The following is a 17331-nucleotide window of genomic DNA, read 5'->3' on the forward strand; positions in this document are numbered from 1 at the left end:
TCAGAACATTCACAATGCTTTGCAAAAACCAGCAAAATAATCATAGTTTTAGGTTTGGATTAGTGGTAGGCCGATATATCGGCTGATATATGGCAATAATAATTAGCAATAAAGAAAAAATGATCATCAATACAGACAAATAAAGGTCTAAACTACAATTCAAACACTTTGTTTAAACACAAAAACAAATCCTAATTCTAGACTTGTTTTAGGAGCAAACCGATATATCGGCCAAAATGAGGCCAATTTGAGATTTCAAGTAATAAAAGAACTTCCTCCACACTTAACTACTATCATCATAAAAATAGGTTCAATTAAACTTTACACATTTAACATTTTTGTTCAAACAACTTTATGCACAAAAAACAAATCTGTTATGCTCTGCTACCAAAACAATCATAGTGTTAGGGTTAGATTGGTAATAGGCTATATCGGCCGATATTTGTCCATAATACTTTTATAATACAGAAAAATATACACCGATCAGCCACAACATTAAAACCACCTGCCTAATATTGTGTAGGTCCCCCGATTGATTATCTAATCAGCCAACTGTGTGACAGCAGTGCAATATATAACATCATGGAGATACGGGTCAGGAGCTTCAGTTCATATCAACCATCAGAATGGGGAAAAAAATGAATTCAAGTGATTTGGACCACAGCATGATTGTTGGTGTCAGATGGGCTGGTTTGAGAATTTTTGGGATTTTCACACAAAACAGTCTCACAAATTTACTCAGAATGGTGCCAAAAAATGATAAAATGGAAAGAAGCACAGATTATAATAATATCAATGTATATAAATATATTTGGATGTCAATATAGTAAATCTATTTAGGCTCATGGGTTACAGGTTTAGAGGGTATTTGGCCGCTTCTACAGCACATGAATGCATATTTCATGAATGGGATTTACAAACTCCCGTTGAGCTACATGAAGGATTGTGGAGGTTATGCGATCATTCTGCCCTTCTGTGAGATTTGGACTCTATCATTCCCTGATCCTTCACTCTGATGCTAAAAAAAAATAAAAATTCGAAAGAAAAAAGAGAGAGAGAGACACTCCAGCCAAATGAACAGTAGTGACTCAAACACAGAACCCCTTCTCAATTAAAAATAGAAGTATATAGCGACAGAGTCAAATGGACTATGTTTATGGCGTGTTTTGTCGTTTTTAGAGCAAGACAGGCCTCTAGTCACCATTCACTTCCATTGAATGGGAAAAAGCAGCATGAACATTCTGGCCCATCTCCTTTTGTGTTCCACTGAAGAAAGAAAATCAGGTTTAGAACATAAACTAGGTTTTATTTTTGGGTGAATTTCAAGCTATTCTCAACTAAATTGTTTTTATTGACTTTTTTTTTCTCTTTTTGCATCTCACTTTCTTTTTTTCCTTCCGATTCTGTCCTTCACTGTCCCCCAAAGAAAAAGAACGCCCTGAAAGAACTGTCCAGCCTCCTAAATGAGGACAAAAACATCATACAACACGAGGTACAGTAAGACAGAAGACAAACAGATAGATCGTGACGGAGAAGCTTGTAAAAGAGCGAGACGGGGAAAAAAAGGATACAAAGAGAGGAGAAAAGTCTATGAATAGAGGCCCTCTTTCCTCTGGGAGGAAGTCTCGTTCAAGGACATACACTTGATTAAGGACATTCGTTCATCCACAAAGACCTAGTATTCTTATTTTCTCGACTGCTCTTTCACTAAGTGACTTCCGATTTTATAAAAAAAGCAGTCGAATCAATCATAAAACGTTTTTAAAAAGCAAGGCCGTTTGAAGGAAATAAATGTGATCCATTTTAGTTGCATTCATCACAATTTGCATAAAAAGGTTTCACGAAAGGTCAGGGTGTTGACAGTATGAGGAGACATTTTTTGAGAAATGGCAATGAAATTATCATCTTATTTTTCCTCTAGAACGTGCATTGGAAGGATCATTTGAGGGGCACCATTTATGACACCAATGTATCTCTGATTTTGGAATCACAGATTTTTTCCAAATGGTTTTGGATATTTCAGCTTTTTATTATTCAAATAAATAGTAGTTGTACCTACATCACTCGAAAATATCAGCCAGAGGACATGGCTAAGATGGCAGCTGTACAAACCAATTGCCTTACTTTGGAAACACCAACTACCTTGCGAAACAACACACATCATGATAGACATATTGTAAATAATAATGTTGCAATGCATCGCGATTTCGTAAAAAAATCATAATTGAAACTGTTCCAAATCAGCGAAAGCTACCTGTCGAATGTCCTCAGCAAGAGAGACTGCATCACAGTTTATAACGATCGCGTGATTTCATTTGCTTATTAACCGACCAATGGTAGACAAGTGTAGTGTTCGCACAATTAATGATACAACTGTCTCAAAATTTTTACAGATTTTTGACAAATAGTTTGAGATCTCTCTCTTTCGGCATTCAAATGAACAATATTTGTACCTGCATGACGATTTCGTAATTAAATCGCAATTGTAACTGTGCCAAATACGCAAAAGATACGCGTTGCATGTCAGTGCGAGAGAATGCATCACATTTTAAAACTCACACAATTTCATTGGTTTTTTTATCCGACCAATGGTAGACAAGGGGAGTGTTTGCACAGTTTTTTTTGTCTTTCGCCAACTAAATAAATAGTAGTTGTACCTGCATTACTAGAAAATAGCAAATAGAGAGCATTGCTAAGACAGCCGGCAAGCAAACCAACTGCCTTAATTTGGAAACGCCAACAAACTTGCGATACACGTTGATATATAGATATATATATCGCACTTTAAAACAGAAAAATACATCAAGATTCCATAAACAAATCGCGAAATAGACCCGTTGCATGTTAACGACTGAGTTGGTTAATAAATGTCTCGCATGATCCGATACGTTTTTGAACTGAGCAATGGCAGACATGTTTGGAAAACCTGTTCAAAAAGATCATTATTTTTGTTTGGTGATCCTAGTAACTACAAAATGGCTGCCGAGCAAACCGATTGCTTACTTTGGAATCGCCAACTACTTCAGAATACGATACGCATCATGATAGAAAACACACATTACAATATAACGCAATGCATCACAATTCTGTAATCGGTTCGGGATTGAACCTGTGCCAAATCCACGGAAGAGACCTCTCACGTGATATGAAGCACTTTTGAACTGACCACTAGCAGACAAGGGGAGAATTCGGGGAAACCTGTTTGAAACTATCATTATTTTTGTTTGGTGAGGCTAGTAGCGCAAAAATTGCACACTTAAGTATTGATGCAATGTCGTGAGACAAACAAATCACAATATATTGATATATGATTGTACCACACAGCTCTATGTCAAGAAAATGCTTATCGGACATCAGTATTAATAACCAAAACAAAATACAAACAAATACGCAAAACAGTTGCAGCCTCAGATACAAATTGGTGATGGTGTTGACTGCATGCGGCGAGCTCTGCTTTCCTAATAGCGGCTCTAAGCTGCAGGCTAACCTAATAAATAGAACAAAAATGGGGTTTGGATAAGAACAGGCAATTACAGCAATCCACTGAGCTCGGCAGCTGAGACAGGAAAATTGTATTTGGTATTGAGGATGGATGAATGCAATCCTGCATTGGGGATGCACACATACACCTTCAATAAACTCATAGCTCTATTAAATGTACACACAAAATCGACTTGAAACACACACGTATGTGTCTCAATAACTAAGAGCAGTGCTGACGGATTGACAACGTTACTGTTATGAGGCGCACTCCAGCTGGTGGGGCAGATAACTGTAAATCAACGTGATAATCGTCATGCATACACACAGGCTATGTTTGGAATGGAAAACTAGTATAATGCTTACTGCATACCGTTTTACTAGCATGTACTGAATAATATGTTTTAAAAAATAGCATGTGAAACAACACATGTACTGTATGTAATGATTAAAAATAGTTGTCATCTTGTAAATATAGCACTTTGCATTTTGTATAAAATTTTGTGTAAACATTTTTGAATAAAAACGAATTCTGCCGTCCAGCTATAATGTAAGAAATACAGATATTTCACATTTTAGTTCAATTTTGTGTAATATCTTTTGTATAAAAAACATTTTGTGTAAACTTTAGTTCAATCAAATGATTAAATATAGATTGATCGATTCATTCAAATTTTGGTTGTTATCGGTTCATTCGTTGGTGTACTCTGGCTGTATCCTGACCCCGTGTAAGCATGCGCGGAAGTTGTATTTTGACTTTGCTATACACAACGGATAATTGAATTGAATTTAAACCAACTGATCTCAGTTCACGAGACTCTGTGCTGTCAGTAAAGGGTTCAACTTTCGACGTACGTAGTCATGTGACAAAACAACATGGTGCCGATCACAGCGGAGTTTGTCTTTGGGAGAAACGACAAGAAAACCACAACTGGTAAGAAACCTAATTTAGTTTACACACTGAAACCAGTTTGAGTCAAAAGTTTAGAGTCTCTAGTTTCATTCTGAAATGCCATTTTTTTAAATGTGAGCGATTTAACACGAAATGCCACGTTGCTAAACACAATGTACACTAACGTGTACTTTAGTGCATCTTTTCCTTAGAAATCCTATTTTACTGTGCAGAACTGTTGTGGGATCAGTGCAGACAGACATTACACTGAAGGTTAAGTCATTCACTAAATAGGGAGCATCCTATAGCTTTCCTATGCAGCTAAGTGCACTCAATCCTAAAATCTGATCAAAAGTCCAGTTTCAGGCTGCAGATGATGTTTGGATCACTCAAAACATTTGACAGACATGACAATGATATTCAGTACATCAGAATTAATCATTTATAATTTCATTTTAACATGGTTGGCAGTGATTGGATGATGCTAATTTCTGATTTAATGTCTGTAACATCTCAAAAACATGAATAACCAACACTCCTGGAAACAATACAATTTTTATTAAAAATCTAACATCCTATGTCTTTGTATTATTTATAAATGAGTCCCTCTGTCCACATATGTTGCCATTAAATAAATACAAATGTCTTTCTCAAAAGTATGGAACACTATTCATAAAAACAATTTTGAAACCATGCACATTATACATTTTGTATTCTATTTCCTTTCAAACATAGTACGCAGAACGCCATTCCGAAAATACCCACACAAACACCCACTTTCGGGTTGATTGGCTGCGTTTACCTGTTCATGCAGCAGATCTCCGAGCAGGGGTGGAGATGGCTCCTCGCACACCGCCAAGCTGCGTACTAACTTTAACTTGCCGTTGGACTGGAGGAGAGTAACCATGGTTACCAAAAATGACTCATTCGCTACATTTCATCCAGCAAAGCATTACCACAGCGACTAAAAATATACATCCACCATTTCGCAAAAAGAAAACGTATCAGGAGAATTTTCAGAGCTTAGGGAGGGGTATGCTTTATGATCATTAATTGGAGGAGTGTTTATTAGAACGACTGATTTGAAACCCCTGAAAGTCTGAAAATCTCAGTTGAAAGATTTCGAAATCAAGCATTAACGACAAACTAATAAACAAAAAGCAATCATCAGCACACACTCGACAAGAACAAGCACTTTAAAAGACAAACAAACAAGTGTACTAATCAATGCAAATCACCACTATTTTGAACAAGCTCAAGAGAGTTTCTTGCAGGCAAAGTCAAACTATCGCAACATAATTTTTTTTAAATTTATTTTAAATCACACTCTGAACTCTTAAATAAACAGGACATGCAGTATTTAAAAAAGGCATGTTCTGGGTTTAATACAAGTGAAGCTCAATCGACAACATTTGTCGCATAATATTGTTTACCACAAAAAATTATTTCGGCTCGATCCTACTTTAAAAAGAAGCAAAAATCGAGGATACAGTGAGGCACTTGCAGTGAATAGGGCCAGTATTGAAGACTAAAGCTAGAAATATGATCACTTTCATTCTTCTATTATTTGAGCTGTACGTTTTTATAAATTGTCGTTTTTAGGGTTTTACATTTTACTGCGTATTCTTCATGGCAACTCAGGTGTAAAATTGTATATAACTTTACAAGCTTACGAGTTCTTCAAAATCACACTAAAATCATGTTAATACACATTTTGTTTACATCTTGTGGCTATACTTTTGAAACACAGTAGTTTAACGTTTATTCAGGGTGTGAATTACACAATGGCCAATGGGTGTTGACAGGGTAACACTTTACGACAAGGTTGTATACATTAACATATGAAACACATATTATATCCTAAATCAGCTAAGGATGTTACGTCACTTCATTTTAAGTTCAAATGTATTTGTACATGTAGATATTAACATAAGACAAGTATACACAACCTGATTGCAATGTGTCACCGATAAACAACAATTACATATTTCATATAATATAGTGGTTTGGGCGATATGGCCAAAAAAAAGAAAGAAAAAGCGTATTTTTCACAATAATTTTTTTCATATTGTTCGATTCACTTGTGGGTGCCTTACCGTAAACCAGATTTTATTGTTTTATGAAAAAGAGGGACGAGTCGTGGTAATCAGGATTATGCAACAAATGCTGTCAATTGAGCTTGACTTGTATTTAACCCGGAATATTCCTTTAATCTGGTAATGAGAGGAGAATTCGGCAGCAGGTGGGAAAATCACCCACAAAATGCATATAAATCTTTACCGACTAAAGAAGGGGGTTTTATTCCCCGATCAGTTCCATCAAAAGCATTGACGAATTCTCTTTTTCTTGCATTTTGTTAACACGGAACACAGCGTGCAGGCAATAAAAACAAACAAAAGATACATTTAAACCAACTTCGTTACATACTCTACATACATGCTATTGTGATACTGTACCTTGGAACGTTTAATACTCGTTGTGGATTGGCTGAGCTGTCGTTAATCAAAGAAAATGGAGGAAGTGAGTACACGTTTGGACAACCATGATATTAAAGTCAACATGAAAATGCATTTTACTTTCGTAATCAGACATATTGGAGTAAAACAGCATAAGAAAAACGTTTGGTTGGGACTTGATTTTATTCATCAGGAATTGATTGGACCATGAATAGACGTCATTTTAGAGTCGGAGCAATTTATACATTTTGAGAAAAGGTTAGTAAGAACAAAAAAAATTAGGGATGCACCGAAATGAAAATTCTGGGCCGAAACCGAAAATCCAGGATGCACTTGGCCGAAAACCGAAACCGAAATTTTTACCTATTTAAAAAAAAAAAAAAAAAAAAATGTTGTGTATAATTGTATTAATGTTATACTTTTTCATTAATTTCATGAATTTAATTAATCTGAATTGAAAAACTACAAACCAATAAAATAAATCACACTTTTATTGAAAGTAGCACAATAAAATTGGACAAAAAATATATTAAAACTATATTAAATATTCTTCTTCTTTTCAGTTCTGTAAAAATCTAATTTTACAGATTTTATTAACAATTATCCAAATAATGTAAAGTTTTAGAAAACTATTATATGCAAAACAACAGTCAAGTAATGAACTTAGCTAACATCTTTCAAAAAGTTTAAATATGCAACAGTAATTTTAATTAAAACAACAGGCAGAACACAGAATGAGTCTCTATTCCACTGATCTATATATATCTATAATATATAATTATATATATAGATCAGTGCTCTATTCTGTTTATGTAAACGTATGTACACTTTAAGTGAAAATGATTGTGCAAAACAGCAGTAATTGAACTAAATCCAACCTCAACTGTAAACGACAGATGTATCCTCAAGTGAAGAACAAGTGTAATGTAATTGCTATACACATCATATTGGACCGCTTTCTATTTAAGTACAAGTGACAGGTTTCTCTTCAAGAACAAAAGTTGCTAAACTTTCTGACAGTCTCTCCTGTCAGAAAGCTCATCAAGAACATGAGATGCTGCACTGAACAGTCTCTCACTCTCTGTGCTGGTGCTTGGGCAGATAAATACCTGCGCGCAATCCGCGCAAGCAAAGGAAAGCGGTGTTTGTTTATGCGACCGTAGTCAAGGGGATTGTCGCTTCTGGCGTAGTTCAGCTATACGTCTCAAGTTGTGTTGTAGCTGCGCTAGTTGTGACATTTTCCTGTAGAATCTCTTGCTGTATTCTGTATATATATATATATATATATATATATCTTGAAAGTTCTGCTGAATAAACACTGCAGATCGCAAATTTGATGTCCTTATCAGAAACTTTGAAGAATGTCCACACCGCTGACATGATCGGCCTTTGTTTGGTAGCGCTGTGATAAGAGCTAGATCGATCCAGATTGAAATCTGAGCTCTGAGGGGCGGGGCGAGGAGGTATATATTTTCGGCTCATATTTTCGGCCTTTTTTCTCTTTCGGCCGAAAACCGAAAGTGCTGAAAGTGCCATTTTCGGCTGAAAATTTTCGGCGGCCGAAATTTCGGTGCATCCCTAAAAAAAATAATTCTTCAGAATAATGTGTATAGTCACAATAAGAAAGTACATTTTTATTTCACAATGACTTTAAATGGTTTACAACACATGTTGCTTTTGTCATAACATGACATGCTTGTTCTTGCAAGAAGGTCAAAAAGTTGTGTGTGCATGTTATTCAGGTATTATATTTAATGAAATGTGTGCACCATTGAAGCAACTAATTGTAGAGGAGGGTAAGGAAAAATGAACAAAGAAAAGGAGAAAGAAGAGCTGAGATCAGCATGTGTTTCAATGCACCTGGCCACTGCCCTTTCTCAATGCACCAAGAGCAGATGGTGGCAAAGTCACACACACACACACACACACACACACACACACACACACACACACACACACACACACACACACACACACACACACACACACACACACACACACACACACACACACACAGTTTGCAGATAAACCAGCAGGATTTCAGGTGAAGATTAACTGTCCTTCCTCTCTCTCCTGACATCAGCCAATCACATGCCAGAATGGACAGGCTCAGGATCTGATTAGCTAATTCGACTCATCTTGTTGTCTTATCTTAGTCTTTATGTAGAGACATTCAGACGCCACAGCAACGGCAGACCACTCTGTGGCCATTTGGAGAATGTGCCTGTGTGGTGCCATCAAGGGTCGCAAGGAGGGTAGAACTCATAAAAGTGTTTCCCCATTAAAATCCCATAATAAGTCATTACCCTACTGTAAATAAATTAAAGCAACGAGTGGACACAATCTTAAAGCTTCATGAAACCCCTCCTTAAAGGTGATAAATGACAAATTCTACAATGACGAATGATAAGTATCAGCACGGTAGGACCAACTCAAGGTGGCAAAATTGCGAATTGTACAAATGGCGAACAATTAGTATCAGTATGGTAGTGCCAACTAAATATAGGTAGCGAAAATACAAATCGTACCATTACAAACAATTATTTTCAGTATCGTTGTACAAACTCAATACAGGTGGTGTTTTATGAATCCTAACATGACAAATGTTTAGCATAAGTACAGGTGGTGAAAATAAAAATCGTACCATGACGAACGACGAAATTACAAACGTTTGGTATCAATAAGGTAGTACCAACTCAATACAGATGGCAAAATTACGAATCCTACAATGACAAACAATTGGTATCAATACGGTAGAACCAACTCAATACAGATGGCGAAATGATGAATCCTACCATAGCGAATGATTAGTATCAGGACGGAAGTACCAACCCAGTACCGATGCCAAAATTAAGAATCCTACCATGACAACGTTTAGTATCAGTATGGTAGTACCAACTCAATACAAATGGTGAAATTATGAATCCTACCATTATGAACAGTTAGTATAAATACGGTAGTACCAACTCAATACAGATGGCGAAGTTACTAATCCTACCATGATGAACATTTAGCATCAGTATGGTAGTACCAACTCGATACAAGTGGTAAAATTACTAATCGTACAATGATGAATGATTAATATCAGTACGGTAATACTAACTCAATAAAGATTGCGAAATTACGAATCCTACCATTATAAATGCACCACTTGTATAGAATGTACAATCAGCCACATACAAATCACAAACTCTTTACCTGAGTTTGATGGGAGGAGCTTTGGTCTGTGACACACTCCTGGTGGAGGGTGTGTGTGCCGTTGTTCTTGGGCGTGTGTTGGAGCTCATGTGTCGCAGGCGAGCCGGCCGGGTGTGGTCCGTCACTCTCCAGAACCTTCATAACATCACAACTTCTGGTGTCCAGAGAAGACTCAGACATTATCCTCAGACGCAAGACCGAAAATCACCACCTGAGTGAGAGAAAGACACACAGATGATTTAGTCAACTACGTGATTGAGTTGACTTCCATCTAGTGATGTCAATAAGTTCTGATAGCAAAATTGTAAAAATAGAAAACATTTTCTATGGCATTGGTAGTACTGACGACTTTGTGACTAAAAATGGGGACTGCTATATCTATTGGTCTTTTGTTATTGACAGCTAAAATGTTTATCTGTTTACGTTGGATCGTAAATTTACTTGCAACTTAAAACTGCATAAGCAGAAAAAATACAGCAGGATGTAATGCGGTTTACTATCTGTGCGGCTTTCTGGACTGGGCTAGTACCTTGGGGAGTGTAGGACCCTGGGGCCTACGGAGGCAGCGTGGTGGACTGAGAGACGGATAGGGGGCAGCAGCAGTCCCATGACCCCCGTCACCAGTGCTCGGGTGGGGTCGCCAAGCCACAGCTCACACACATGCTCTGCATCACCCTCGGACACCTGTCATACACATAAGTCAGGGGTCAAATACGGAGAGGTCAAGAGGTCAGGGATGAGTAGATACAGTAGCGTCCTTGATAAAAGCTGAACATGTGTGGCGGAGAGACTGGAAGGTCTTTTGGGAGCTGAAATACTGCAATAATTCTGAAAAAGTGTCAAAACTGTGACATGAATATGGAGAATAGACTGTGCTGCAGACAGACAGGAACTCTATAATTCAAAGAGCTGTAGTCATATTTAAAAGCTAAACTTATGCCACATTTCACTCATTTGAAGCCTTGCAATGAGCTAAATAATCTTACCAATAATATTGCTCTGCCCTCATTAAATATTAAATGTTCATGACAAACCTACCAAATTCTTTTAACAAAGGAGAGCAAGAAAGACCCAAGACACTCCTGAAAAGATTTAAGGTCAATTACACTCTTATCGCATAAAAAATAATTAGGGCATGCCGATGTCATACCATGTCCAGTCAGGTGAAGGAAAAAAAGGTGAAACATAAATATAGCAAGTTCCAACTTTATTCAAATTTTTTCTATAATTTAAAATGATAAATCCTGCTATGATGAACAGTTAGCATCGGTAGTATCAACTCAATATGGGTGGTGAATTTACGAATCCTACTATGATGAACAATTAAGTCTCGTAGTACCAACACCATTTGGGTGGCAAAATAACAAATACTACTATGAAGAGTGATTAATATTGGTAGTACCAACTCAATACAGGTGGCAAAATTACAAATCCAATGATAAACAATTAGTATTGTAGTACTAACTCAATACAGGTAGCAATGTTATGAATCCTATTAGTAAAGGTAAAATGAATTTAAAACAGGTGGCAATGTTATAAATCCTACAATGGGGGCCTGGATAGCTCAGCAAGTAAAGACGCTGACTGCCACACCTAGAGTCACAAGTTCGAATCCAGGGCGTGCTGAGTGAATCCAGTCAGGCTTCCTCAGCAACCAATTGGCCCGGTTGCTAGGATGGGTAGAGTCACGTTGGGTTAACCTCCTCGTGGTTGCTATAATGTCGTTCTCGTTCTCTGTGGGGCGTGTGGTACTTAGTAGATTTGTAACATCACAACATGTATTACGACGAACATTTAAGTATCTTAGTACTAACTACTTTTGGGTGGCAAAATGACAAATTCTACTATGATGAATGATTAATATCAGTAGTATTAACTAAACCAGGTGCCGAAATTATGAATCCTATAACGAATAATTGTTTTGGTAAACCAACTTAAAAATGGGGCTGAAATTACAAATTCAATGAACAATGATTAGTATTATAATACTAACTCAATTCAGTTGAAATTGTTACAAATCTTATTATGAGGAACATGTAGTATCATAGTACCAAATCTATTTGTGTGGTAACTCCAAAACAAAAATTTTGGCTTCTGAACTATACCAGCCCTGGTACCTCAGTATCGATACTAACTCAATACTAAACAAATAAAAAAAAAAAAAAAATCAGATTTTTGATGAAATAACGCTGAATGTTTTATACAAAATTAATTGGTGAAATGAAGACTTGTATTATGATGAGTAATAAATATCGGCATAAAGTCTTCTGGATTCCATGTTAAATGTTTAAATCAAATACATACTGTACAGCTTTGATCAAATGAAAATATAATAAATTATAAATAATTATTTTTGGTAAAAAAAAAAATAAAAAAAAACCTTTACATTTGAAAACAATGTGATTACCAGAGGCTCCCATGGCTGAATAACATCATGCTAATATTTAGTACTGGTATTCAGCTTTTGTGATATTGCTCACAGATAATAATAATAATAATAATAATAATAATAATAATATTATAACCATTTAATATTATATTATTGTTATTATGATTATTATTGCTACTACTTTGAAAATTACACTTGTTAGTAGTAGTAATATCTTCAATTTTACACATCCAGTTAAATAAAGCTCTCATTTCAACGGGACTTTTATTTTATAAAGACCATTGAAGTTCTTCCTGTTTTTGAAGGGTTCGATAAATCAAACTTCCAACGACTCATGAGCTGAAATCTCTGGTGAAAAAGGTAATTTGAAAGTTCACAGCCTTTTAACTCCAAACACACTGCTCTGCAGATGGATACTATTGGACACACTGCATGAAAATCAAGCATTAGTAGTGCGTGCGTGTGCGCACCTGCGTGACTGTGTGTGAAGATGACAGAGGAGAGCGAGAGCCTCTCATTCTGTGGCACGCAGTGAATGTGACTGTATATTATTTAACTAAATTACATACTTCTGCTGTTTAATGATCACACTTGGTCATATCAAGACTTTTTTATTATTATTTTTAAACAGACTTTGATTTCATCTCAAAACTCTCACATTAGATTACATTTTGCTAATGGCAGCACACATATGGTAACAAAATTAACAACAAGATATCGTACCGTTTTTTATTTTTTGGTATCGTGATAATTCGTTAGTACTGGTATACTGCGCAACCCCAGTAGTACAAACTCAAAACAGGTGTCAAATCTACGAATTCCACGACAAACGATTAGCATTTGTCATACTAAGTTAAAACAGGGGCAGCAATTATGAATCCGATGAACAATTATATCGGTAGTACCAACTCAAAACGGGTGCCGAAACTACGAATTCCATGAAGAACGAGTAGTAAAGGTATAACTTTACTACAGGTGCTGATGTTACGAATCATATTATGACAAAAAACAATTATTGCAGAACCAAGTCCATTTGGGTGTCGAAATGACAACTCCTACTATGTCGAATGATTAGTATTGTAGTACCAATACAATTCAGGTGGCAAAATTACAAGTACTACTATGATGAACAATTGGTGAATTAATATTAATTGGGCTGTACTGGAAAGTCAAGAAATGAATGAACAGTAATCAGGTCACACTCCTAATGCAGCACGTCTTGTAACCTAATTAATGTTCACCATCCAAGTCTTCACCAATGTTGGATTAATTCACTCTTCCCTGTGTGCTGTCCGTCTGAACTGAACATATGGGACAGGGTTTAACTGGGCATCAATAACCCCTCCCATGATGGTACATCATTGAATCCTGGCACTGCCAATCTAGACACCCATGCCAAGTGGAGACCAACCCTGAATTCTGAGGTCAAACGGTCCTAACCTGACACTGTAATCCTGTTAAAGACACCAGCCAACTAATTCTGCCAGGTAAGAATACACTCGCTGGAAAATCTGACCACAGTACAGTCCAGCCAGAGATCCAGACTCTTAGAGTGCGATTGTGTGTGCAATCAAGATACTAAAACCGTAAGAGAAGATGCATACTGCGACACACAAACACACAGATCAGAATTCAGAGGATTAGCATCACACACGCTATGACAGTAACACAGGTGGCAGCAATGACAAGAACAGGTGGGTATGACCACACATACATACACACAAATAAACAAGCTGTCATCCAAACAGCCAGACGGTCCATCAGAATTATCTACGACTGTGCCATGCTTTCCATTTGTGTGTATGTTTGGACTAGGTAATATATTGAATATTTATTCATATATTAACAATATAAAACGTAGCAGCATCCTGAACGTCGCAATGCATTTTATTTGGCAATTACGTAATCAAGACTGACTCGCAATCTTTTTTATCCTTGTGACTTGCGACTAAGTGAATTAGAATCGTTAAGTTGCCCGTTTCAATGAAATGATTCATAACTCATTTTCTATTGATGCACAAATTATTTGTTGAATCAATGTCCCATTTAAAATGTCAAAATGGTATTTAGGAAAATATTGGCATTTATTACCGTTTTGTTATAATGGAGCATATAAATGAAAGTCAGTAAACTATTGTCTTCCTTGTGTCCATTTACTGAAAAACTGAAAAATGGTTCTCTGAGCAAATACCTAAATAGAGATATATATTGAATACCATCAAAAAACTAAAAAATATAAAGATTGCCTAATTTACTTAGGTAGTTTGCACAGTTTATTGGCTTTATCCCACTCAAGCGCAAAAAGTGGGAGGGAAAATTCCTGATAAAATGTCTCTTTTAATCAGCTTTTATCTCAAATGTCTCGCATCAGAAGCCTTTAGGCTCTTCAAAGCCAACAAAGCGGCAAACGGACGAGCCGTTCTGGGTCGCGAGGTGACAGCCGACCAAGAGAACTAATCATAAATGCTGACGGTAAGTGACGCTCTCAAAGACAATTATGACTTTCGAGAGAGAGGGAGCTTTTCCGCCCACACACTGATTTAAACACCTACTGTTCGCAGAAATAACACGCACTACGATGTGAACCAGAGAGACAAGAGCTGCTCATAAATATCCAAGGATCTCTCTCGCCGCGGGCTAATCTCGGCGCTGCAGTATCTTTTTCCCCTAACATGCCGTTTATGTAAAAACAAAGAGGTGAGGTGAAGATCTAAATCTGCATTTCAAAATAAGCCCTCCAACACTCACCCCCCGCATAACAGTTTCACTCCATATTCAATACGTTATTTTGCGCATTACAAGAGAGAAAAGACTCCCCACAGATTTCAGCTGCCAAACATATTCACAAACTTGGCAGTACAGATGTCCGAAGCAATACGCTGGAGGATATGAAAAAAAGAAGAAATACTAAAATCTTTGCTGAAAGAATTAACTGCTGCAGAAAAACACAAAACACAATGGATGGGTCTCGAAAACCTAGTAAGCTGCTTACCAAAAAAGCATTTTTAGACGCATTCCAATTTGAAACGCACTTATGATGCCTAAAAATGCCGTTTAGGTTAGTAGCTCACTAGTTATGATGCCCAAAAACATCAACTAGGTAGGCAGCTCACAAAGTATGATGCCCCAAAATACGGTCTTGGTAGGTAAGTGCACTTGGTATGATGGATAAAAATGCTGTTTAGGTTGACAGCTCACTAGATTATATACCCAAAACTGCTGTCTAGATAGGCATCTTACCATGTACGATGCCCCAAAATACTGTCTAGGTAGGTAAGTGCACTTGGTATGATGGATAAAAGTGCTGTTTAAGTTAGCAGCTCACTGGGTATGATGCCCAAAAACATCATCTAGGTAGGCAGCTCACAAGGTATGATGCCCCAAACCTACCTAGACCGTATTATGTGCACTTGTTACGATGGAGAAAAATGCCATTTAGGTCAACAGCCCACTAGATTCAATACCCAAAACTGCAGTCTAGATAGGCAGCTTCCTATGTACGATGCCCCAAAATACTGTCTAGGCATGTGCACTTGTTACAATGGCCAAAAATTCTGTTGAGGTCAACAGCTCACTAGGTTCAATGCCCAAAAATGCCATCTAGACAGGCAGCTAACCAAGTATGATGCCCCAAAATACTGTTTAGGTAGGTAAGTGCACTTGGTATGATGGATAAAAGTGCTGTTTAGGTTAGCAGCTCACTAGGTATGATGCCCAAAAACGTCATCTAGGTAGGCAGCTCACAAGGTATGATGCCCCAAAATACGGTCTAGGTAGGTATGTGCACTTGTTATGATGGACAAAAATGCAGTTTAGGTCGACATATTGCTAGGTACAATGCCCAAACCTGCTGTCTAGATAGGCAGCTTACCAAGTATGATGCCCCAAAATACGGTCATGGTAGGTATGTGCACTTGTTTCGATGGACAAAAATGCCGTTTAGGTCGATAGTTCGCTAGGTTCAATGACCAAAACTGCCATCTAGACAGCTTGATAAGTATAATACCCCAAAATACGGTCTAGGTAGGTATGTGCACTTGTTACGATGGACAAAAATGCCGTTTAGGTCGACAGTTCGCTAGGTTCAATGCCCAAAACTGCCATCTAGACAGCTTAATAAGTATGATACCCCATAATGCCGTCTAGGTATTATGTCCATAAATGTTGTCTAGGTATGCAGAACAATTAGTATGATGGTCAAAAACGATGTCTAGTTAGGTGGCTCGTGAGGCAACATTGACAAAAATGCTGCCTTGGTAGGCAGCTTACTAGGTGCTCAAAAAGGTTGTCTAGGCAGGTAGTTCACTGATTACAATCACCAAAAATGCTGTTTTTGAGACAGAGCCACAGTGCCAGAAACAACTGATTCTGGGATGAACGCGGACCAGCAGAGACCGACAGAAATGACAAACAATCTTTCACATTTCTTTGTCCAATTTTATTTGAGACAAACACCAAAAATAAACAAAAGACAGAGGAAAAACAGATAAATCCATACTAGACGAATCCATGCAAATGAGTTAATTTAACAATAAAAGAGTGATGCGATCAAGACCCCTGAACTTTTATGACCTTTTTAAATATAAGCGGACTCATTATATCTCTTTATAGGACCACTACGTGTAGCCCGAGAAAAAAGGACACCCATCATTTCTAATAGCAATTAATAAAGCAACAAGCACTTACCCTCCTGACAAAAGAAACACATCACTACATTGGGCTTCAGGCTACAAAGACTTCACTCCTGTTTTGGACTAATATGCGAATGACCCATATTGCTGGATAAAAGCGTCGCTAATGGTTTTTACCTCCTTTTTCCGTTACAATCCATTTTCTCAGTGTGTGGCCGCTGTCACAGTTGAGAGAACGCTCTCCTTTCCTCTCCTCATCAGTTCATTTACACGATTCGCCACATT

The 17331-nt window shown here is 37.3% G+C and overlaps 1 protein-coding gene across 1 annotated transcript in view; it reads right to left on the reverse strand.

Moving 5' to 3' along the window:
- The window catches only part of LOC127641075 (R3H domain-containing protein 1-like), a 47012-nt gene that overhangs the window by 28918 nt on the left and 763 nt on the right, over positions 1 to 17331 (reverse strand). The window contains 4 exon segments of the mRNA XM_052123839.1: positions 5175 to 5261; positions 6829 to 6864; positions 10027 to 10237; positions 10556 to 10710. Of these exon segments, the coding sequence (XP_051979799.1) occupies positions 5175 to 5261; positions 6829 to 6864; positions 10027 to 10206 (303 nt within the window). The 5' untranslated portion in view covers positions 10207 to 10237; positions 10556 to 10710.

Source organism: Xyrauchen texanus, chromosome 50 (genome assembly GCF_025860055.1).
Source record: "Xyrauchen texanus isolate HMW12.3.18 chromosome 50, RBS_HiC_50CHRs, whole genome shotgun sequence".
NCBI lineage: Eukaryota > Metazoa > Chordata > Actinopteri > Cypriniformes > Catostomidae > Xyrauchen > Xyrauchen texanus.